The following is a 22561-nucleotide window of genomic DNA, read 5'->3' as shown; positions in this document are numbered from 1 at the left end:
GCCTCCATGACGGTATACTGATAATTCATAGCCCTCGCTGATAAGCTGAATTTATCCTTTATCATAAGCCACGTATGGATTAGGGTTTTCTTTATTTATTGAATTGAAAAAAGTTATTAATGTTTTATTTATTTTTGAGAGAGAAGGAGACAGAGCACAAGCAGGGGAGGGGCAGAGAGAGAGGGAGACACAGAGTCCGAAGCGGGCCCCAGGCTCCGAGCCGTCGGCACCAAGCTTGACGCAGGGCTTGAACCCGTGAATCATGAGATCCCGACCCGAGCCGAAGTCGGATGCTTAACTGACTGAGCCACCCAGGCACCCCTAGGGTTTTCTTGTGTCTTGGACACGTTTGGGAGGTGTCGAGCTCGGTGTGCAAGTGTGAACGTCGCGCGATGCCTCCTGAGCCTGCCTTTCTGTGCCCACAGCCATACCGGCTCTACAGCCGATAGTCCATGACCTGTTTGTACTGAGAGGAGCCAATAAAGCTGATGCAGGAAAAGAGCTCGAAACCCAGAAAGAAGTGGTGGTGTCCATGCTGCTGAGACTCATCCAGTACCATCAGGTAAGGGGGGGGGGGGCACTCGCTGGCACTGCAGACGCAGCAGGAAATGTCCTGTGGCCCACTGTCCGCCAGTTAGTGGGTGCTCCTTCGTGCCACCCTGGGCTCTGGGGCTGGGAGAGGCCAGAGAGGGGTAGGCTTGCTGGGACTTGGTATTCAAAGCCGTACAGCCACTTGGGGAGGTCACCTGCCACCTGGCTGACAGTCACAGGGTCATTCAAGGGAGTAAATATGTTGCAAACCCTGTTTTCCAAAATGACCAAGAATCAGTTACCTGACATTGACCGAAATGATAGAATTCTAAAAAATGATTTTAAAAATATCGCATCTGAAATAATGTAAAGACTTCATTTGTACATCTCTTTGCCACGTGTCGATGTGGGCAAGGCCAGGGTCTTTTCCTCTGTGCTGGTTGTGGTTTAGTTTTCCTTAAGGTGGAGCAGGAATTTCAGGCCGTTCGGGGCGGCCTGAGTGCAGAGGTCTGGCCTCTCCCGTGACCCCGCTCTTAGCTTGCCTGGCCTTCAGAATTTTGGTCAGGCTGTTGGTCTTTGAATCTGAAAGCCATAAGCTTCTCTCACGGAAGCACTTTGTTCCGTGCATTCTCATCTCGGTGACTCTTTGTTTTTTTTTTGTTTTTTTTTTTATTTTTATTTTTTTAGCGTTTTATTTATTTTTGAGACAGAGAGAGACAGAGCATGAATGGGGGAGGGGCAGAGAGAGAGGGAGACACAGAATCTGAAACGGGCTCCAGGCTCTGAGCTGTCAGCACAGAGCCCAACACGGGGCTCAAACTCACGGATGGTGAGATCGTGACCTGAGCCGAAGTCGGCCGCCCAACCGACTGAGCCACCCAGGCGCCCCATCTCGGTGACTCTTTGTAATGTTGACTGAAATCCCGTGATTACGATGTAGAGCACCAAGCACGATGGGTTGGAGGGGGGCCTAGAGAGTGGCCCGTCAGCCACATGTGCTCGGGGGGCTTTTCCGCCTTTTGAGAGGACAGAGGGTCGGGTAGCCTTGCTGAGGAGAGTCCACACGGAGTGCACACTTCCCTCTTGGGGGAGAAGGGCTGCCAGGCCCCTTGAGTGGAGAGGCAGCTGTGGAGGGGTGGTCAGGGCCGGCTCTATGGAGAGTGGGCCTCAGTGGGCGCATCTCTCTTTATGGCGCTTGTGTAGACCAGGGTGACCGGTGTTTTCTATAAACAAGCAGGTGACAGGTATTTTCAGTGTTGTAGACTGAAACACCTCACTTCAGCTGCTGTGGACGATGTCCCGGCCGGTGCGGTCATGAAGTGTGCGGCTGTGTGCCGATAAAACTGTATTTACAAAAACAGGCTTTTAGATGTCTCTGCTCAGAACTGGTGCTCGACCAGTTACGATGTGGATAACTCTTCTGAAGGTAAGTACTACTTGGTAGGAGATTCCCTTTCTAAAGAGCACCAAGTCGGGGCGCCTGGGTGGCTCAGTCGGTTGAGTGTCTAACTTCGGCTCAGGTCATGATCTCACGGTCTGTGAGTTCGAGCCCCGCGTCGGGCTCTGTGCTGACAGCTCAGAGCCTGGAGCCTGCTTCGGATTCTGTGTCTCCCTCTCTCTCTGACCCTCCCCCGTTCATGCTCTGTCTCTCTCGGTCTCAAAAATAAATAAACATTAAAAAAAAAAATGCACCAAGTTGAAATTAACGGACACAAAAGTCACGAGGCATCTGTAGAAAAGCTTAATCAAGGCTGTGTTTGCGTTTCTCCAAAAGTTTATATAAATTTTATTTTCTTTTTGTGCCTTTTCTCTGGTGGTGAAGCCTTGTAAGTTCCGTAGAAGCACAGGAGTACCGCGATGGCGGGTGACTCCAGCGAGCGTGCAGCTGAGCTGTGCCCCTTGCGCTTTCTTTCGGTGTCCCTCGTGTCGTGTGTCCCCGGCCCGGGGCCGCGTCGGGGGCAGCAGGCCCTCCCTGGGCCTCACGTGTCTTTGCACCCTGGAGTCTGACCCGCCTGCACCCCGCAGGTGCTGGAGATGTTCATCCTGGTCCTGCAGCAATGCCACAAGGAGAGCGAGGACAAGTGGAAGCGGCTGTCCCGGCAGATCGCCGACGTCATCCTCCCGATGTTGGCCAAGCAGCAGGTTTGTGCCCCGTCCGCGTCATTGCTGTGGAGTCATTGTGACACGTTTGTAAGTGGCAGCGCTGGTGACTGGCATTTCATTGAATCAAAACGCGTTCGGCTTGCGATCCTTATCAGTGCCGGTCTCAGGGCAGGGATTTTCGTTGATTCTCAGTGACCACCTCAGGTTGCCTTTGTCTCCTGCTTCACAAGAGTGCAACCTGAGGCTCAGAGCTGTTATCTAGCCCACCCAGGGGTGCACAGCTGGAGCGTGCCCAGGGCCGGGGCTGTGCCGGTCTGACTCCAGAGCCGTGTCCTGTCCTGTCCTGTCCGGTGGTGCTGCCTCCCTCATTCTACTCACTGACCTTCAAGTGTTTGGTTTTCCTTATCGCTCATAAAACAGTTTAGCAGTGGTCCATTGTTTAAGCAGAATTTCTGTGATCAAACGATGCGGTCAGTTATTTCCACGATGGAAGTGGAAAGATGATCTGGCTGTGCTGTACAGGATGGAGGCCGCCCGTCGCACAGCTTCTGAGCCATGGCTGCCTGCAGGCATCAGAGGGCAGGATGCCCTGCGCCCTTTGTAAACGGGGTGCTGGGGTGTGTCCGGGGGCGGCAGGGGAGTGTGCTGACGCCCTCCAGGAGACGGCGGCTGTCAGCAGAGCTCTGGTCTTCAGCGCTCTGGATGCAGTCAGCAGATACCTGTTTGTTCATCTTGACTGTCTCCGCCAAGGAAGCAGGTAGTCCGGGTAACGTGCGGTGTTCCTGGCTCCTGGCGGTTGGTGCAAATGTGTAGACACGCTGTGGCAGTAGTTACGGTCTTCAGAGCTTTGGCCCCATTCTCGTTTCCTAGTGGGCCTGTCATCCTGGCATGCTGAAGCCATTCAGAGGGAGGGAGTCTTGGCTTCTGATGGTGCTGACTGATGGCAGTTTTAATGAATTGGGTGTTTTAACGTGGTCCTGGATTCCTTGCCTGTGGATCTATATTTTTAGAATAGCACTCCAGAAACTTTCTTCCGGTCTCTTACTCGCCATGTGCACGATCTAAGGAAGGTGGAGGTTGAAGGTGGGACGCCTGGTAAACGTCCACCATGGAACCGCTTGCGAGCACGTCCGTGAGACACTGCTGAGCGCCCGCCTGGTGGCTGAGCACAGGTGCACCTTCCCTGCGGAAGTCGTGCAGGGCATCCCTCGGTCCCGCGACAGACGTAGACGTTAGCCGCGCCCGTGAAAAGCCTGCCCTCTTGGAGTGACAGTGTTATTGGCTGGAGATGGAGGTGACAGACATCAGGAAGTAGATTAGTCATGCGTAAAACCAGATGACAGCAGGGACTGTAGGGAAAGCCGAGGAGAGGTGGGTGTGTCAGGGCGGGGCTGTGTTGCTAAGTTTGTATAAACTTGACCGGGTTAGAGCTTTTTAGGCTCATCATCAGTGAAGACCCTGAGGTGGGAGCCTGCCCAGTAGGTTCAAAGAACGTGGAGAGACCGTACGGGTGGAACAGAGTGTTCGTGCGGAGCAGGGAAGGCAGCAAGGGTCTGGGGGTTGGGTGGGCCTCTCCGGCCAGCGTGGGGGGCTTGGGGAGGCCCGTAGAGGGTTTGGTACAAACAAGTGGCCTGGTACGATTTGAGAGCTGAGGCAGCCTCAGGACGGGCATGAGGGCAGAGCAGGGGGACCTGCCTAAGGCACGGAGGTGGCGTGCACCAGGGGGGCGAATGGCGTGGCGAGCAGTAGCCACCTGCTGGACACAGGGTGCAAGCAGAAGCAGTAAGCTTTGCGGCTTCTGTGTCGATGTGAGGAAGGAGGCACGTCGGGGAGGTGAGGAGGAGAGGAGATCCTGGTCTGGGTGTGTGCAGCCGGCATACCCAGGAGGCACCGGGGGAGGCTGAGGTAGGCATTTGGGTGTCCGAGTCTGCAGCTGTCCAGACGGAACTGGCCAGGAGGTGAATGTCGGGATGGGAAGAGATCACCATGGGACCCGTGCAGATGGGGAGGAGAAGGCCAAGCTCTGAGCTTAGGGGCCAGAGAGGTGAGGACGAGTCCGTGGAGGAGGTGGGGAAGGAAGCGTGGGTGGGGTGGGGGGTAGCATTGTTAAAACCAAGGAAGGAAGGAAGGCATTTTGTGGAGAAGAGAGGGGTCAGCTTTGGGCTGCTCATAGGCCCAGCAAATGAGCTGGGAGCTGACCCTGCATTTGGCAGGCTGGAAGCCACCGGGGAGCAGTTGGTGGGGGTGGAGGGCGCAGAAGCATGGCTCAGGGGTGTTGGTGGAGAGGCATGGGGAAGAGACTGGGAAGGAATAGATGTGGGGTCAGGGCCTGGGCCTGGGCCTCACTGGGGGGTGAAAGCGGAGGGGGAGTGCCCCTCACAGGGCACACTGGGGTCGCCTGGTGTGGGCCCGGCGCACTCCTCCTGAGGACCCAGAAGAGAAGGAGCTGGCAGCAGGTGCAGGCCTAGTGGAAGGAATGGGGGTTGCAGAAGCTCTCAGGATGGTCTCCTTACCTGGGCGGGGGGGGGGGGGGGGGGTGGGGGGGGTGGGGGTGGGCATGTGAGAACAGCGCGTGTCTGCAGCCATGTTTACTGGGTCTGGACACGCTCTTAGTGATGAGCATTAGGAAGGCAGCGGTTGAACACGTTTTGGTAGAACCTTAGCTTGGAATATTTTGCATCCGTTAAAAGTGTTAGATTTTAAAACCTGTTGCCTCGGGAGTTTTCCGTTAAGATTTTAAGAGAAAAAAGCAGAGACATTTATAACATGATTTTTCAGAACAACTTAAATATCTCTAGGTGTGTGTGGATACGTGATCGTAGGAACATGGGGGAAGTTAAAGAGAAGTACGTACAGTTGACCCCTGGACAGCACGGATTTGAGCTGCACAGGTCCACCTCCACGAGGATGTGTTTCTCTAAATACAGGACAATACTGTAGATGTGTTTCGTCTTCCTTGTGGTTTTCTTAATAACATTTTGTCTTCTTTATCTTACTGTATTGTGAGAATACCACATATAATACGTGTATACAGTACGTGCCACTCAACTGTTTTTGTTATTGGCCAGCCTTCTGGTCAGCAGCCAGGCTGTTAGTAGTTAAGTTTGGGGGGAGTCGGAAGTTACACACGGATTTTCAACAGTGTTGGGGGTGGGTGCGTTTGACCCGTGTTGTTCAAAAGTTAACTGTACACCAGCTTGTTAAAGTTCGTTACAGCTGGCCGAGTAGGGATGAGGTGCAGGTAAAGCAAAGCAGGAAAGAGAGCGTGTGTGACACCCCACGTCGCTAAATGACGTGTGCACAGAGAGCCGCACTGGAGGCTCGTCCCAGAACGCGGGCGGGGATTGTCCCAGAGTGGTGCAGTTCCAGCTGGCTTTTCCATACTTTTAAATCTTTGAATGTTTACAGAAAATGTACGTTGTTTATGTAATAAAGATCTAAATGAAAAGGTTGCCCTTGTGAAAAAACTTCAGCAGCTGCAGCGTCCTAAAAGCTGTTTGCTTGCTTCACGTCTAACGTGAGGACGTATGTAAGTGCAGGGGTGGTAAGGGCATTTGACCTTGAGGTACCTAACTTGAAGTAGAAATGTTAACATTTTTGTTGGCTTACGGGAAAACTTTTGTGATGTTTGATTGCAACAGATGCACATTGATTCTCACGAAGCCCTCGGCGTGTTAAATACTTTATTTGAGATTCTGGCCCCTTCCTCCCTCCGTCCCGTGGACATGCTTTTACGGAGTATGTTCGTCACTCCAGACACAATGGTGAGTAGCCCGAGTCGTGACGGCGTCTTAGATTCATTCGTCGCCGTGTGGCACGGTGGTTCGTCAGCTGCCTGCGGGCCCTGGGGGGCCGTGGCGGGGCCAAGAATTTGCATTTTAAACAGGTTCCCAGATGGTGTTGATGCTCTTATCTGGGACCGCACTTTTGAACGAATGGTAATTTATTAGCTTTATTGATAGAATGGTAAACGGGTGATTTTCATTCATGAAACTGGCAATTAGGAAAAATTTAATTTTCTTTTTCCTTTACAACTTATTTTCTTTCTTTTAGGCACCTGTGAGCACTGTTCAGCTGTGGATATCAGGAATCCTAGCCATTTTGAGGGTTCTCATCTCGCAGTCAACTGAAGACATTGTTCTTTCTCGGATTCAGGAGCTCTCTTTCTCTCCATATTTAATCTCCTGTCCGATAATTAATAGGCTAAGAGAGGGGGACAGTACTTCGACACCGGAAGAACACAGTGAAGGGAGACAAATGAAGAGCTTGCCGGAAGAAACATTTTCAAGGTATGCTCTCTGTCTGTGCCTTTAACCAGCCCGCGGCCTACGGCCCATCCATAAGTCTTCGGTCACTCCCGGCCTCGCTTCCGCACTGCGAGTGGGGTAAAGAGGTCTGTGTGGGTGTGCCTGCTCTGGCCCTTGTGCCTCATCTGTGGCCCTGGGCCCACGCCTCTCCTGCATCTCGGTCACGTCCCGTCTCATGTCCTCGTTAAAGACCACACTGTGTGGCTCACCATGGCGGTGGGCACTGAGGGCCCGCCTGCCCCCTGTGCTGGCAGTGAGGGCGGGTGTTGCCTGAGGAGAATTTAAAAAGCTAAGAAGACCCACTAAAAGTCAGTCCCCTTTTTATTCTCACGTGCGTTGGCCATTCTAAACACAGTCATAAAACCCTCCTTCCTGGCAGCGTGACCGTTCCCACGGACTCCCCTTGCTGTACTCGTGGCATCGTGTCTACCCTCGCTGATCATTTGGAACCTCCTTGAGGGCAGTGATCACAAGTCAGGGCCAGTAACGCATGTCATCTAGATAAGCGTGTGTCCGCTTCTTCTGGATTCCGGGTGCTCAGTAAGGTAGAGCTGACAAGATGTCCAGTGAGCGTGGTTTGTGCTGACGTGCTCCTTCTAGGCAGGTCCTCGTAACGTCCATTTAGCTGCCCCTTCACTGGTCGTCGGCGGAGATGCCTGTGCGTTTGTGGAGGTAAATCCAGTAAACCTGCTTGACACCCTCTTGGTTGCAAGTTCAGCCAGGTGGCCTGTGGCTCCCTCTGCTACGTTTAAGCAGGTGGCTAAAATGGATGAAACATTAAATTCCTACAGCAGGTTGCCGGCTTCTATTTCTGCGATACTTTCTGGTTTGCAGAGCTTTAAAGAAACACTGCGTGTCATTTTATCCTAACAGCCCTGAAGTTATATATGTGTCCTGCCATCTCATAAATGAGGAAGGTGATGTGCAGAGAGGGAGTACCATCCAAAGGGATGGTACTAAATGTTACACTTTGTTCACTTCACTTCTGTCTTTACTCCCCCCGTGTCTACTGTATGTCACATAAGTGCTCTGTAACAGTCACCTAACTCGCCATCACATTTTCCCCTTTCTTTGAAGATTTCTACTACAACTAGTTGGCATTCTTTTGGAGGATATTGTTACAAAGCAGCTCAAAGTGGAAATGAGTGAACAGCAACATACTTTCTACTGCCAAGAACTGGGCACTCTGCTGATGTGTCTCATCCACATCTTCAAGTCTGGTAGGTGCCTCAGACCGACCTTCGTTGAGCATCTGTGCGGTCCCTGTCCTGTGCCGGGCACTCTCGGGGGCAGGAACTCGGCTGCCCGGTGCAAGCTCTGCCCTGCTCACTGTGCACTGGAAGATGTTTGGCTGGTGAAAAAAATAAGCCAGAGGGCTTCCTCCTCTTTTAAAAATGTGGAGGCCCGAGATCTTTTTGTACCTTTACATACGATAGTGAAGTAAAAAGGACCATGATCCCAAGAGAGAAGTCACAAGATGGCAGCCATGCAGTTTGCATAGGAAGCAGCCGATCCATAGTAGGACGGTCAGCGTGCTCCAAGAGAAAATGGGTGTTTTCAGGAAGAATGCCTTGATTTAGATTGAATGAGTGGGAAGCTGGAACACTTGAGTTACAGGGTACCGCCATATCTTTTTTCTCTTAGTAGGAAAAACAAGAGGCAATTGTAATCTCTAGGAAACATAAGTAACATGACCAAGGACCTATAAAAAGAAATGCCATCCTTTTAGGTTTCTTGGCTTTGTTGGGAACTATATTCACGTAATCAATCATAATACAAATGCTGTTTCAGTTTTCAGGTTGGTTTTTTTTAATGTGAAATTTATTGTCAAATTGGTTTCCTCAGTTTTCAGTTTTATAGTATGAGTAAAACATTGAAAACTTACTTAACTGTAGTTTCAGAACAGAATGAAAATGTTTTTGTTTCTGAGAAAAATAAAAGGGAAACTAACTTAATTTGGGAGTGGAAGGACGAGGTGGAGGGATGGAAGGGTCCCTAATCTCCTCTCACATTGTTGGGGTTCTATTGTCATGTCTAAAGTTGACCCAACTGTAGCAGGATTCTCGCAGAGTCGTGACAGTGAGGCTTTTTTTTTTTTTTCAGGAAGCAACTTTATTCCTGCTGGCACCGCTCAGTTGAGTTTGTGCCCAAAGAATTGAGTCCCGAATGCCATGTGGCATAGTTTTTTATATATTTTTTACTTCTTTATCTCCCATATGTGGTAACGCATAAACATGTGGTCTGATTAAGCGGTCTCATGTTACAAGGTCGTGAGGGATGTTGGTCACGTAGGCGTATAGTCAGGTTGCCTGAGGTCTTTTTTCTTTCTTTAGGGAGGGGCCCTACCATATTCCGCCCTTTGGTGCTTGGATCCCTCTATTTTGGGTCAAAGAGCATCATCTTGGTTTGGAGGTTTATATTTTCATAACATCGTTACGCGAGTGGCCGTCTTTTTTTTTTTTTTTTTTTTTTTTTTTTTGAATTATCGCCTGAATGAGACTGGAGGCAGACCGTACAACCAGGGGAGCTAAGCAGGGTAGGCTTAAGCAACCTCTCAGAATTAGGAGGAGAATTTCTATGAGAGTTCTGAATCCCCTGAAAGTTGAAAACCATTCTCCAGATAACTCCCTGGGGTTTTAACCGTTCCAGGTCTGGGCAGGGACATGAGCAATCCTTTTTATTTGACTTGTGATTTCTTTTATGGCTTTTTTCTCATTATCTACGTGTAGGCGGCAGTTGCTTAGGTTAAACGTTTTACAAACTTTTTTCTCAGAAGGAAGTAGGTAATCTAAGACCAAGCGATTTTGATAGCATGGCACATTTTGGTTTCCTGTTCGGCAAGTAAGTTTAGAGCTCTGGCAGTTTTATTGGTTAACTGCTTGTAGTCTGACTATGCGGTTTAGCATGTAAATGGGAGCGTGGTAGCCCCAGGACGCATCTTCTGCCCAGGTGGCAGGGCCATGATATTGGATTACAGGCTCAGGAGGCCATCATTTTTTGGTCGTCAAGGTGTAAGGCATGCTGCTTCCTTTGTTTCCCTGTCGCCACGCACTTGGACTCCCTGATGTCTCCCTCTGGTAAGTGGGAGCAGGAAGAAAGATGGACGAAGAGTTTCCAGCACACATGACCCTGACCAGCCTGCGGGAAGTACTGTGTAGGCTGTCCTTCCACGTATCTAGTGTAGTCCCCCTGGACCCGCCATTCGATGGCTGTGTTGACGTTGTCTCAGGCCTCTCGGAGATGAGAGAAGTTAGATAAGGGGTGGGGATCTGGTTCGAGGTGATCTGGGGTCCCCCACCATTGAGTTTTTTGGGCAGTTGAATTGTAAAATCTTTGGCCTGGGCATGTTAAGTTTTTAACAGAGATGACGATGAACTTTTTTCCCACTGGGCAAGACAGTTTTTCTCCCATAATTGAGCTTTTGAGAAGCCAAACCCCGATAGTAGGACTGGGATATTTTGTTTTACTATAAGGTTTGTGGGGATCTAATTTTCTAGTCTCTTATCACCATTGTTTTCCCGTGTTGGTACCCTAGCCACAAAAGGAAGGTGAGTGTTAACAGGAACCTCTCACCACATTTCCAGCCGGCTGGGGCATACTCAGCCGATTCCGTGGCAAAGAGTAGAGCAGGAATCACAGTAACAGTGAGAAACAAGGCGTGACGGTGCCTCACAGCAAGGAAACATACAGAAAGTAAGGACAGTCTTGTTTCATCGGACCGTCGATTCCTCAAGCTTCTGCCGTGCGTAGGTCAGTCAGCTTCTGGAGTGGCTAAAGTGGCTGCAGTCTCCCGGAGGCTCTGGAGTTGCAGACTGCTTCTTCCGTATGGTCAGCTTGCATAGCGCTGATGGATCAGGAATGCATTCCCAGTTTCGAGATGCTGGCTTCACTCTGCTGTAGTGAATCCAGGGACCCACGTCAGCTACCTTTACTGCAGTAGGGGTGGACACAGTGACAGTGAACGGGACCCTCCAGAGGGATTTTAGGGGTTGGACATTCCACTCCTTTATCCATATTGCATCTCCTGGCTTAAAGGGGTGAGCGTCTGCGGTCAGACTCACAGGTAATCGCTCCCTGACCCGATGGTGTAAGGTGGTTAGGGTAGAGCCAATGGTCCACATTTCCCTATTTATCTCCCTCTTTATTTCTCCGCTGGAACAGGGCCTGTAACTGCTGTTAGAGAGCAGGGTCGGTGACCACTCTGGCTTCTTCAAGCTGATAAGGGACAGTGTAGGGGTACAGCAGTGAGAGTCTACCCAAGGGTCAGTTCAGTGGCCCACAGCATGGTTTTACAGGAAGGCTGGCAGGCATGAGGCGGAATAAACATTAGCAGACACAAGGAGGAAAACCCAGGGTAAAGATTATACTGACCAACAAGGTGGCATCTTAAGATAACGTCTACAGTTTTCAAACCTGTCAAACAATCTAGGAGAGACCCTGACTTTGTAAACAACTTATGTCGGGGAATCGTTCATAACCTAGGTGATAGAGAAGCAGGAGCGCAGTAAAAGTAATCAGTGGTGGCTCTGTTTCCAAGAGTTTGGTCCTAATTTAATTTAAAAAAAATTTTTTTTAAGCATCTAATGCTTGTGAGGACTTATTTAAAGTTTTGCTGAGTATAAGCAGACAGTCTGCTTTATTTTGAGGTATAAAACTTTTTCAAGAGCCAGGAGTTCTACCAAAGAAAGAGTCAAAGCAGCCATTTAACCATTATTAATTTGCAAAAGTTTAGGCAAGCCAAACCTGGGTATTACTCTATAAAACAGAACTTTTATTACTTTTTGTGTCTTTTTTGTCTGGCAGAAGAAAGTCTTTACTCAATTAGTAAAAGTATCAATCCGTACCAACAGATGTTGGAATTGCTTTGACCTTGGCATAGGAATGAAACCTAATTGTTAGTCTTTGCTGGATGGCCTCCAGTTCCTTGACTGCCTGGGAGAGCAAGTTTGTGGTTGAAAGGATTGTTTCTAAGCCACACTTCACAGGCTGATACCATTTGCAGAACTGTCCTTGACAGATTTTTTTCAGTAAACATCCTTTGGGCCATTTGATAAGTTTTGTCCCTCCCTAAATGAAAGGCCTGATGCTGTGTTTTAATCATCTTTTAGCTCGGTGAGCTTGGTAATAGTGATTGCCCTGCTCTGTTTGTAACCATCCCAAGGGCCGGAGAGAGTGTCTAGGAGTCAGACCCCAGTTTTTTTGGAGGGGGGAGTAGGTGGGATTGAGCCTCCCTTACTCATTGATATAGCCGGCAAACTGTTCTCCTGAACCCTGCTATCTACAACCTACAATATCCAGTAATTTCCAAAACTCACCTAATTGTTTATCTGTCCTGGAGTTGGTAGCACCATAGTCTCTAATTTAGTTATAATGTCTCTTTCTAGCAAGGGAGCAAGGCTCTCTGGCGTTATCAGGAAAGAATGAGAAAAAATCAAGTTTCCCCATATACTCCCCAGGGACTGAGAGAAAAATTTAGTTAGAAGTTTTCTGGAGAAGCCTTTAATTGTCATCCTGTGTTTGGATGGTTGGCCTGAAGTGGAAAGGACGACAGAAAAGGTAGCCCTGGTGTGAAGAAGGAAATCAAACAGTTTTCTTTCTATATTTGGAGTTACCTGAGGCTCTGGGTTTCTGATGGACAGTTGGTTTTGGGGAGCCACCATGAAGATCCCCAGGCCCCGGTCAGTCCCTCGCAGGGACATTGGTTATCTGAGCCCTCACAGAGAGAGGTCCCGAGGGCATTCAGATTTCCAGTGGTTGTCTCCACATAAGGGGCGTGGCTTATGGGATTTTCATTTTGGTTGTCCCCTCGGAGGACGTTCTCATGTTAGTGCTCCAAATGGCCATGTAAATGGCACTTGGTACCAGGACCTTGGGATGTCCGGTCTGACATAGTACATAAGGCCACAACTAAGGCCTCAGAGTTTTTTTTTAAGCCTCCTTTTCTGTTTTTGTTTGTTTGTCTTGTTTTGTTTTTTATTCTTATTTTTCTCTTGATCTTGGTTGTAATCTATCCGCTTGGCAGCTTGTAAGAGCTCCTCCAGGGTCCCTTCAAGGCCAACAGCCAATTTTTGCATTTTTTCTGAATATCTAGGGCTGATTGAGTGACAAATTTGTCCTTTAAAATCATCTCAGCCTTACAGGTGTCAGGGGAGATAGCCATATATTTAGTGAGAGCCTCTCTCAACCTCTCCAAGAAGGCCATCGGGCTCTCATTTTGTGTTTGCAAAATACTGGCTAATTTTAGCATAATTTAAGGGCTAAATCTTAGATTTCCTTAATTTTTTTTCAAAACATCTGTCTCATTAAGGGTCTGATTTAACAAAAGCATTATATCTTTCTAGGTCAACTCAAAAACATACGTAATATTTTGAAAAGTCTTTATGTGCTTATCCGATCAGAAAATTTACCTGGATCTCCTTTTATCTGTCTTAAACCTTGTGATGTAAAGGTTTTTTCTTCTGGCATTCTAGCTCTTTGTAGGGGAAACATGGCTGTTACATTACGGGGAGGTCCTGGATAAGGTGGGTAGCAGGGAGCAGAATTATATTTTTTTATATACATATATAAAGAAATTGAGGACCCGAGGAGGAGGAGGAGGAGGAGGTTGAGGTGGGAGACTTCCCTCCCTCCTTGTCTAGGTCTGTTTTGGATACAGGTAAGGGGCCCTCAATTGTGTCCCCTCCTGATTGCTGGACCTTAGAAAGGGTTGCCAGTAAACTAGGATCCACCTCACGTTGCTTAGTAATGCCTTGGTTGGGGAATTACCCACCTATAGGAAAAAGGAAGAAGGTTGTCCCTCGTCTCAATTTGCTACAGCTGGCCAGAGAAACCTCATCTCCTGGCCCCATGTTTTGGCTGGCTGTGCGACTGGCAGCCAGAAGCCCTGTCAATCTTGCGAGGTGCCGGGAGTAGTCATTCTTAACCCATGCTTGACCCCAGGTCTGAGAGCTGGCCTGGTCTTTCCTGTTTTCCCTTACCCCTCCGTTTCCCGCCTGCAGGACCGTGGGGGTAGGGACTGTGACCCAGCAAGACTTTTCATGGTTCTCGTAGGATGCGCTAATTTTATTTTGGCCCAGCGGTAACTTACATGTTGATTATTGGCTGTTGAGGCAGGGGGCTAAAGGGCCGCAGTCAAGGCCTATTTCCCTGCCTTTCTCAACAATGCCCACACAAAAGGGTTTCAGCTATGTGGGCATCCCTCTTTGGCATACAGAGGGCCAGGTGTAGTAAAATGGCTCCCATGCGTCTTAGTGAAAGCGCTTCGTACATCCTCCCTCCCTCCTACGGCAGAGGCACCCAATCCTCTGCTGAACAGGAACAGCACAAACGGGGAGGATTTGGAGGCCGGCACCGAGGGTACTGCCATCACCTTCTCAGCTTCTGGATCAAAGAAGGAGGAATTTTAATCTTAACCCGGCGTACTTTTAAAATCCTTTTATTTTAGCCTCAGTCCGTCTTGGCCACACATAAAATTTCTTTTTAAAGATTTCCCTTCACAAACCTTCTACGACTTTTCTTTGTATTACATTTTGTCCCTAGCCATTTCTCTCCAAATAACCAGTCTCATTTAGGACAAAATTACTTTCTCTTACCTGTAACAAAAATATTTTTTTTATTTTTTACAACTTTTTTTATATCTCCTACTTTTTTTTTTTAATTTTTTAAATATTTATTTATTTTTGAGACAGAGAAAGAGCATGAATGGGGGAGGGCCAGAGAGAGGGAGACGCAGAATCTGAAGCAGGCTCCGGGCTCTAAGCTTTCAGCACAGAGCCCGACACGGAGCTCGAACTCACGGACCGTGAGATCATGACCTGAGCCGAAGTCAGATGCTCAACTGACTGAGCCACCCAGGCGCCCCTGTATCTCCTACTTTTTCACATACAGAGTTGGCTTTTCTTATTTTTATCAGTTTTAACTACATTTAGCAGATTTTTAACTCTTAGAAACCTTAGTCTCCAGTGAAAACTAGTAATCAGTTGTGAGCTCTTGTTATATCAGAATTTTTTAGATGGCAAACTTATGAATCCACTAAGCATAAAGGATGTTTTCCCACAGATCCAAATATCCTTAGTTTCTCTGCAGCAAGTCAGAAGCACAAACCTACATCTAGTCATTAGTGCTTTAGCCTCTTATCTCGTGAGATATGTAATTAATTTAATCTTAGTTTATCATGGAAGCAAAACTTTAACGTTTTAGGTTACCAAAGACTTTGAAAGCTATCTTAACATTTACCCATGAAAACTTTGAGACAGACAAAATTAACCATCATCTTAAGTCACCTTTTTGCTGACAAATTGCAACAGAGATGGCCGATTATTTGACCTTTAGAAAACCTCAGGAAGAAAAAAGTTTTATATATTTAATGCTGATAACTCTAGAGATATGTCTGTTTTAAACCAACAAACTTAAATCCATTTAAATGCCAAATATGTTCCATCTGTGTCCATTTAAGAGTTAATCAATTTGTTCCCCACTGTCTGTTTTTGCCTGGGGCACCAGTGGGGAGCTCTGGCTTCGGTGGTCTTCCGCTCCCGACCTCCAGCGTGGGAGCAGAGGCTGATGATGCTCAAGCAGCCAGTTCTGCAGGCCGACCCCCCAGGTGGAGCGGTCGGGGGGCGGGGGGGCAGAAGAGAGGAGGTGCCAGCAGAAGGCAGAGAAAGAGAATTCCCAGTTTTAATTCTTGTCAGCTCAGACAGGGACAGACTCTAGGTTTCTTTTGTTTTGTTCTCCACCAGCGGGATTAGGCAGTGCATGTCCGTCCAGAGAAGACAGGGAATTTCCCCGAAATGAAAGGAGTTTTGGCAGCTGCTTGGGAATATTCCTTACAGTCCCCGTTCTGAGGTAGAATAGCCAGAGACAGTTGGCTCTAATTGTCACAGTCATTGACCCGGGAAATGAACGAGAGACAAGTCCCCACACACAGTCACAAGGCGACTCCAACCCGCCTCAGTCTCCCTGTGCTGGCTCCTGGGCCTCACGGGTTCCGTTGGTGCACGTGGGGTCCTCGCCCGGGTGCGCTGGGAGGGCTAGTCTGCTGTGGATCAAGCGGTCCGCTGGCGCCTGGCAAGGGCTCCTCTCCTGGCGCCCCAAGGTTCGCACCCCCGGTGGCAAAGGAGGTGGAAAAGCACCATCTCCGAATCCCAGACGAGCCCCCAAGTAATGTAGCCGGATCCTCACACAGAGAGTCGTGACACCGAGGCTTTTCTTTCCAGGAAGAACTTTATTCCTGCCGCACCGCTCAGTTGGGTTCGTATCCAAAGAACTGAGCCCCGGACACCGCGTGATGTAGTTTTTTATATATTTTTTTTTTACTTCTTTGTTTTCCATATATGGTCACACATAAACATGTAGTCTGATTAGCTGGTCTCATGTTACAAGGTCGTAAAGGATGTTGTCACGTACATGTCTAGTCAGGTTGTCTTGAGGTGTTCTCTCTTTCCTTAGGGAGGGGACCCTACCACACAACAAGGGGAGCCTGGGTGCCACAGTCATTTGAGCATCTGACTCTTGGTTTAGACTCCGGTCATGATCTCACGGTTTGTGAGTTCGAGCCCTGCATTGGGCTTTGTGCTGGCAGCATGGAACCTGCTTGGGATTCTCTCTCTTCCTCTCTCTGCCCCTTCCCCACTCATTCTGTCTCTCTCTCTGTTTCTCAAAAATAAGTAAACATTTAAAAAAATTACACGGTTGACACAACAAAAAATAGAGGCCATGGAGGCAATAGAACTAAAAACTTAATGACTTAAACTGACAGCATGAGTGACCTACGTCTCCTCTCATAGGAGAGAGTCTGTAACCACTGCTCAGCGTGACTCCGCTCATCGGCAGTTTCAGTTGCCGGGCAGGACCCCTTCCTACAGCACGGCCAGAAGAGGAGCTGCTGGTTTGAGTTCCCGCAAGTGCAGGGGTCACTGTTGTCTTTAGGAACGGGCACCTCGGGCATTCTAATTCTCTTGCCTCGTTGAGTATTTCACGCTTCGACTCTGACTTCTGTGTTGCCTCTGTCATCCGGTGGGCTTCTTCCTCGCGGCCGGAAGGAGACCCCCTGGCCGCCTGTGGTTTCAGCCCTGGCACGAGTCCTGTGAGTGCGCGTGAGCCCCCGGCGCTCTGGCCAACGTGGGCAGGTGACAGATAGGACGGTGTGCATCGAGAGGGAGCGAGGATTACTTCCTAACGGGAAGGCCAGAGGCGCGGACGAACAGTCGTCGGTCTGCTACAAGCAATATAGCGTGTCGAGTGGAATATTGGAGGCAACCGTGAGAGCTAGAGACAGAAGACACAAGTAGTTGCCTGAAGAGGACGGGGCAGGGCACTCGTACGGTCAGAGCCGCTCTCTGTTACTGGAGTTTTACGTCGCGCACGTGCTGCTTTAGTACAAGTTAAAACGCGTGTCAAGTACATACCTCACGGCAAGAGGTGGCTGTCGTTCTCAGCCTTTCTTCATTTGGCAAGGACGCGCCCAGTCCGCCCGGCCAGGCTGCGCTCTGGGTGCGTGGCGGTCAGCTAGGCCGGCGTGGCTGTCACAGGGCAGTGGGAAGGACAGTACACAGAGAAGCACAAGTCTGGCTGTTTCTGGGGAGGGACGCGGGTAGTGCGGCGGTAGGCGAAGCTGGTGCGAGGAGGGAGGGTGGGGTCTCCGAGAGGCTCTGTTCGGCTAAGGCCCGAAGACCGCTGGGAGCGCAGGGGCGAGGGTCAGAGCGGCACTGGGGAGGCAGGCGGGGGCCGGGGTCGCGGAGAAGGAGGCGTCTTCATGGCTGCTTCATTTAATTGCTGTTGCCCTCAGACAGAGGCATGGCCAGGATTCAATTATCCAGCGGACTGGAGTTTCAAACCCTCCTCGTTACTAACGTTGAAAGAATTTTTGTTTTGAAGATCTTTTGATTTATGCTTCACTGACGCACTGTAATGAGTTTAAAGTCAAGAAAATAATTATGCCACATGAAGAATAGGTTATTTTGAGTATGTTGGTCATTTTGATGTTTGGCCACCGGTCGGTTTGGGTCTGATACCAGGACAGCAGTTCATCTCCGAATGCTACTTTCTAACCCTCTTGGGGTAAGAGTGACCCGTCCTGTGTCCTGCTCGCCACGTGGAGTTCTGTGCCATTCAAGGTGTATGCCAGCTCCCCGCTCTCCCTTCCCGCTCTTCCTTTTCTCAGCAGTCCACCGCGGGGCCGTCCAGTAGAGCTTCCTGCATCGTGGGAACATTCCGTCTGCACTGATACAGTTGCCTCCAGCCATTTGTGGCTTTTGGGCACTTGAAATGTGGCTGGTGTGATTAAGGAGCTGTTTTTAATTTTAATTTTAATTGACTTAAGTTAGAACAGCCCCATGTGGCTAGTGGCTGCTGTATCAGGACAGGGTGTCGGGGCGGGGGGGGGGGGGCGGCGGGGCAGCGTGTTCTACTGAAGAGCTTGGGACTCGGTGCCGGGCACGTGGACTTTCCCGCCTTGTCTTGGATGCTCTTCGTTGGTTCAGTATTTGCAAATAAGGTGTCTGTGTGTATATAAATTTCCGTCTCCATCTCCTTTACTTTGCGTTTCTTTTAAAGATACTGGGGGACAGAATTACCATATTTCATTGGTTTTGAGATGGAGTTTAAATAAATAATCTTGCACGTTTGTATAAATAAGGTGCACTTCACATAGAAAGTTGGTGATTTTTATTTATGCTTTGATTAAACAAAGGCAGTGAGTTCCCCTCCACCACTAAAAATTGAGACCTTCAAATCTGTCCATTTCAGGTGTTATTTCTCGAAATGGGAACTAGTCTGAATAATGGCCTTGACCTCGGGTTTTGTCTTACTCCGGTCCCTCAGAGAAGGGGATAAGAATCCCAAAATCGTTTGCCTGTTTCATATTCAAACCAACATGAACACATGGCCAAGAAATACACGTGGCCTCCTCCTACAAACCGGGGTATCTAACGCCCTGTCCTCTCTGCCGAGATGAGCCAGTTGGAAGCCGGTGGCAGAACACAAGGCACAGGCTGAGAGTGACGTCGCTGTGTTGCTGGTGCGGCTGGGTTGAAGCCCTCTGGCCTGTGGCCACAGTTAAGTCCAAGCTGCGTACTGTGTTGGATTCCAAGTCCACATCGCGTGCCCTTCCGCACCACAGTCTGGTCCAGATGCCCACTCTGCCAAGGGCAGCAGCAGGTGATAGACCCTCCTGGAAGCAGGGCCGGGGCCGGCAGAAGGCGGGCACCGCGTGCTCGCTTCCCTCCTTGTGGGCGGGGCAGGAAGGCTGGCAGAGCTCCCTCATGGTGCTTCTGGGAGGGTCGGTGTGCCACTGCATGCAGGAACACTGGAAGAGGGAGAACATGGTTCCTCCTGCAGTAACAAGATGGACGTTGATCCAGATTCCCTCGGGCCGGTGTCCAGGCCTGCGGATGGCCGCACTGCCGGGACGGCGGTGTGTGCGGGTGGGGTGGTGCTGCCTTTCACAGGCGGTGCCCCATCAGTCCTTAGAGCGGCTCTGTGAGATCCCCCTTTTTACTGATGAGGGAGTTGAGGCTCCGAAAGGTCATATGGTAAAACCCAGAGGGAAAACCCATCCATTTTTTCTGGTCCTTTGTCCTCTGTCTTACACCACGCTGTCTGGGTTGCTGATGGCACTTCCCGCCACGCTCGGAGTCCAATAATGCGGAGCCCCTGCCTCCCAAGCCCGCTTCTCCCACCTGCCCCAGCCCTGCCTGCAGTGCTCCTGGACAGACCTCTCTTTCAGCTCCGAGAGGACAGGACAAGGGGGCTCTGCTCTGTGCACAGCCTCTGTCTGCCCTCCTGCCTCAGGGTGCCCTTCAGTCCTTTGTCACTGTCGCCGGGCCCCAGGCCCTGGCCCTTCTCCCAGGTCCTCAGGCCCACCTGGCTTCCCTTGCCTCCCAGCCACGCGGGACATTGTGCCCTGGGCCCGGCCTTCTTTCCCTCTGTCTCTGCCAGTGGTCGCTGCTAGGGACTGGGGAGGGAGGCCTCACCCGGGGCCTCTTCTAACCCGGGTCAGGTACTCGCACTCCTCTCGTGTGAAGGTCCCATAGCTGCTGTAACAAGCAAGCAGCATTTCCGTGGCTCACACAGCAGAGGGCTGTTCTCGTCTGTGTGCCCATGCAGGACGCTGTTCCTGCTCCCTGGGGGCTCTTCTCCCTGTGGAGACCGGAGCCCGGGCCCTTGACCTTCGTGAGGGTCAGCACCCTGTCCTTGCTGGCTGAGGAAGCGCAGAGGGAAGGTAGACAAGACTGCCTTAGGCTGGAAGTGGGCTGCATCCTTTTTCCTGTGTTTCTCTGGTGCAGCTCTTAGCAGCCCCCACCCTTTACAGGGGCTTGCTCGCCCCGGTGGGGGACTGCTTCCCGGAGGGGACACAGGCCTTGGGGCGCAGGCTGCCACCTGACGGAGACGGAAACCAGGCATTTCCCAGGTGGCAAACATCAGAGGTGGGCATCACGGCAGGACCAGCAGCCCCATCGGCCACCTGCCAATGGCTCCAGACAGACCAGGGGGCTTTCTAGAGCTTTTACCAGGGCATTGTGTGTCCCACCCTCCCCTCGGGTCGGCTCATCTCCGGACAAAGAGACACAGCCCCACAGTCCCTTCCTCCCATCTCCTCTTCCCTCTGCTCCCCTCACTCCTGCCCCTTGTGTGTCCCGAGTCTTGCGCGCACGTTTGCCCGTCCCTGTCGTGCAGCGTGTAGTAACGCGCGTGTTGTCTTCTCTTCTTGCCTGTGGCTGCGCTGAGAACCGCGCCTCTGGCTAACAACAGACCGACCCTGGGGCGCCTGGGGGGCTCAGTCGGTTGAGCGTCTGATTGCGGCTCAGGCCATGATCTCACGGTTCAGGAGTTCGAGCCCCACGTCAGGCTCTGTGCGGACAGCTCGGAGCCTGGAGCCTGCTTCGGGTTCTCTGTCTCCTTCTCTCTCTGCCCCTCCCCTGCTCGTGCTCTGTGTCTCTCAAAAAAATAAATAAATGTAAAAAAAAATAAAAACAAGAGAACCAAAATACAAACCGACCCCTTCTTTGTTCCGTGGCTTCCTCCCCTGTCCTCCCTCTCTACTTACTTCACGGCTTTTCACAGCAAACGTCTCTGGAGGTTTTTCCTGCACTTCTCGCTCTGGTTTCTCCACTTGTAGCCGTGTGACCAGGAGCGCGTCTGCGCAGCGGCCTTGTGTGCTCCTCCTATGTCTGCGGGACGGATTCCCCCGCCGCCCGCCTTCCTTCATGACGCTTTCTTTCCAGCCTCTTAATTGTACGTGTTCCTGGTTTCTGTCTCCCCCCACGCCAGCTTTCCCGAGATGGAAGTGACTTCGTAACACTTGCCTGCTGAAGGGTACAGCGTACTGACTAGATGTGCGAGGACGCTGTGGAGTGATGGCCGCGGTGAGTTCTGGCACCGTCCATCACTTCACGCAGTTACACACTTTATTTTCCTAAGATGTGCTTTCTTAGCGACTTTTAAGTACACCACACGGCAGTGTTATCTAGAGTCCCCATGTGGTACGTTACAGCTTGGAGTGAATAACGGGGATTTGTGCTTTTGACCCTCTTCACCCAATTCTCCCACCCTCACCCCTGCCTCTGGCAGCTACCAGTCTATTCTTGGCATCTGAGTTCGGTATTTCAGATTCCACACGTAAGTGAGATCATGTGGTTTTAGTCTTTATTTGTGACTTATTTCATTGTATTTTATTTGTTTTTATTTTAGAGCGCTCACAAGTGGGGGAGGGGCAGAGAGAGCGAGAGAGAGAATATCCCAAGCAGTCTCCACACTCAGCGTGGAGCCTAACGCAGGGCTTGATCCCATGACCCTGGGATCGTGACCTGAGCCGAAATCAAGAATCAGGTGCTCAACCGACCGAGCCACCCGGGGGCCCCAGCCTGACTTACTTGATTTAGCATAACACCCTCAGGATCCATCCATGTTGTCACAGATGACAGGATGTCTCTTTTTTTATGACCCTTGTGTATGTATACCACATCTTCTTTACTCCTTCGTCTCTTGACGGATGCTGATGTCGTTTCCACGTCTTGGGTGTTGTAACACTGCAGTAAATGTGGGGGTGCAGGTACCTCCGAGATAGCGGTTTTGTTTCCTTCAGATAAATGCTCAGAGGTGGGATCGCTGGATCGTGTGGCCAGTTTATGTTTAGTTCCTTGAGGAACATCTGTACTGTTTTCCACAGCGGCTGCAGCAGTTTGCACGAGGGCTCCCCTTTGTCCACATCCTCGCCAACGCTTGCCTTTTTGGTAGTAGCCATCCTAGCAGGGGGGAGGCGCGAGCTCGTAGTGGGTTTGATTGCCGTTTCCCTGACCGTGGCGGACGTGGAGCGTCTCTTCGTGCACCTGTTGGCCATCTGTGTGTCTAGGGAAAAATGCCTGTGTCGGTCTTTTGCCCGCTTATTAATCGGATTCTTCGGTTGTCTGCTATTGAGTTGTATTAGTCCCTTATATTTTTTGGACATTGGCCTCTTGCGAGATGTGTTGTTTGCACATATTTTCTTCAATTCTGTAGGTTGCCTTTTCATTTTGTTGGTCGTTTGCTGTGCAGAAGCTTTCGGTTTGGTGTGGTCTCACCTGCTTATTTCTTTTTAAATATTTTTATTTTTATTTTATTTTTATTTTTTTTAATTTTTTTAT

General features: G+C 50.2%; 1 protein-coding gene across 3 annotated transcripts in view; it reads left to right on the top strand.

Annotated features, from left to right (window-relative positions):
• Window positions 1–22561, top strand: part of HTT (huntingtin) — a 146400-nt gene that overhangs the window by 83164 nt on the left and 40675 nt on the right. For all 3 annotated transcript variants that reach the window (XM_047847150.1, XM_047847149.1, XM_047847151.1), the window contains 5 exons: window positions 426–562; window positions 2557–2673; window positions 6276–6398; window positions 6688–6923; window positions 8019–8161. In XM_047847150.1, the coding sequence (XP_047703106.1) occupies window positions 426–562; window positions 2557–2673; window positions 6276–6398; window positions 6688–6923; window positions 8019–8161 (756 nt within the window). The remainder of the gene's footprint in view (window positions 1–425; window positions 563–2556; window positions 2674–6275; window positions 6399–6687; window positions 6924–8018; window positions 8162–22561) is intronic.

This window comes from Prionailurus viverrinus, unplaced genomic scaffold (assembly GCF_022837055.1).
Source record: "Prionailurus viverrinus isolate Anna unplaced genomic scaffold, UM_Priviv_1.0 scaffold_45, whole genome shotgun sequence".
NCBI classification, from domain to species: domain Eukaryota; kingdom Metazoa; phylum Chordata; class Mammalia; order Carnivora; family Felidae; genus Prionailurus; species Prionailurus viverrinus.
Note: the sequence above shows the minus strand (reverse complement) of the source record. Positions and strands in the feature narration are given on the sequence as shown.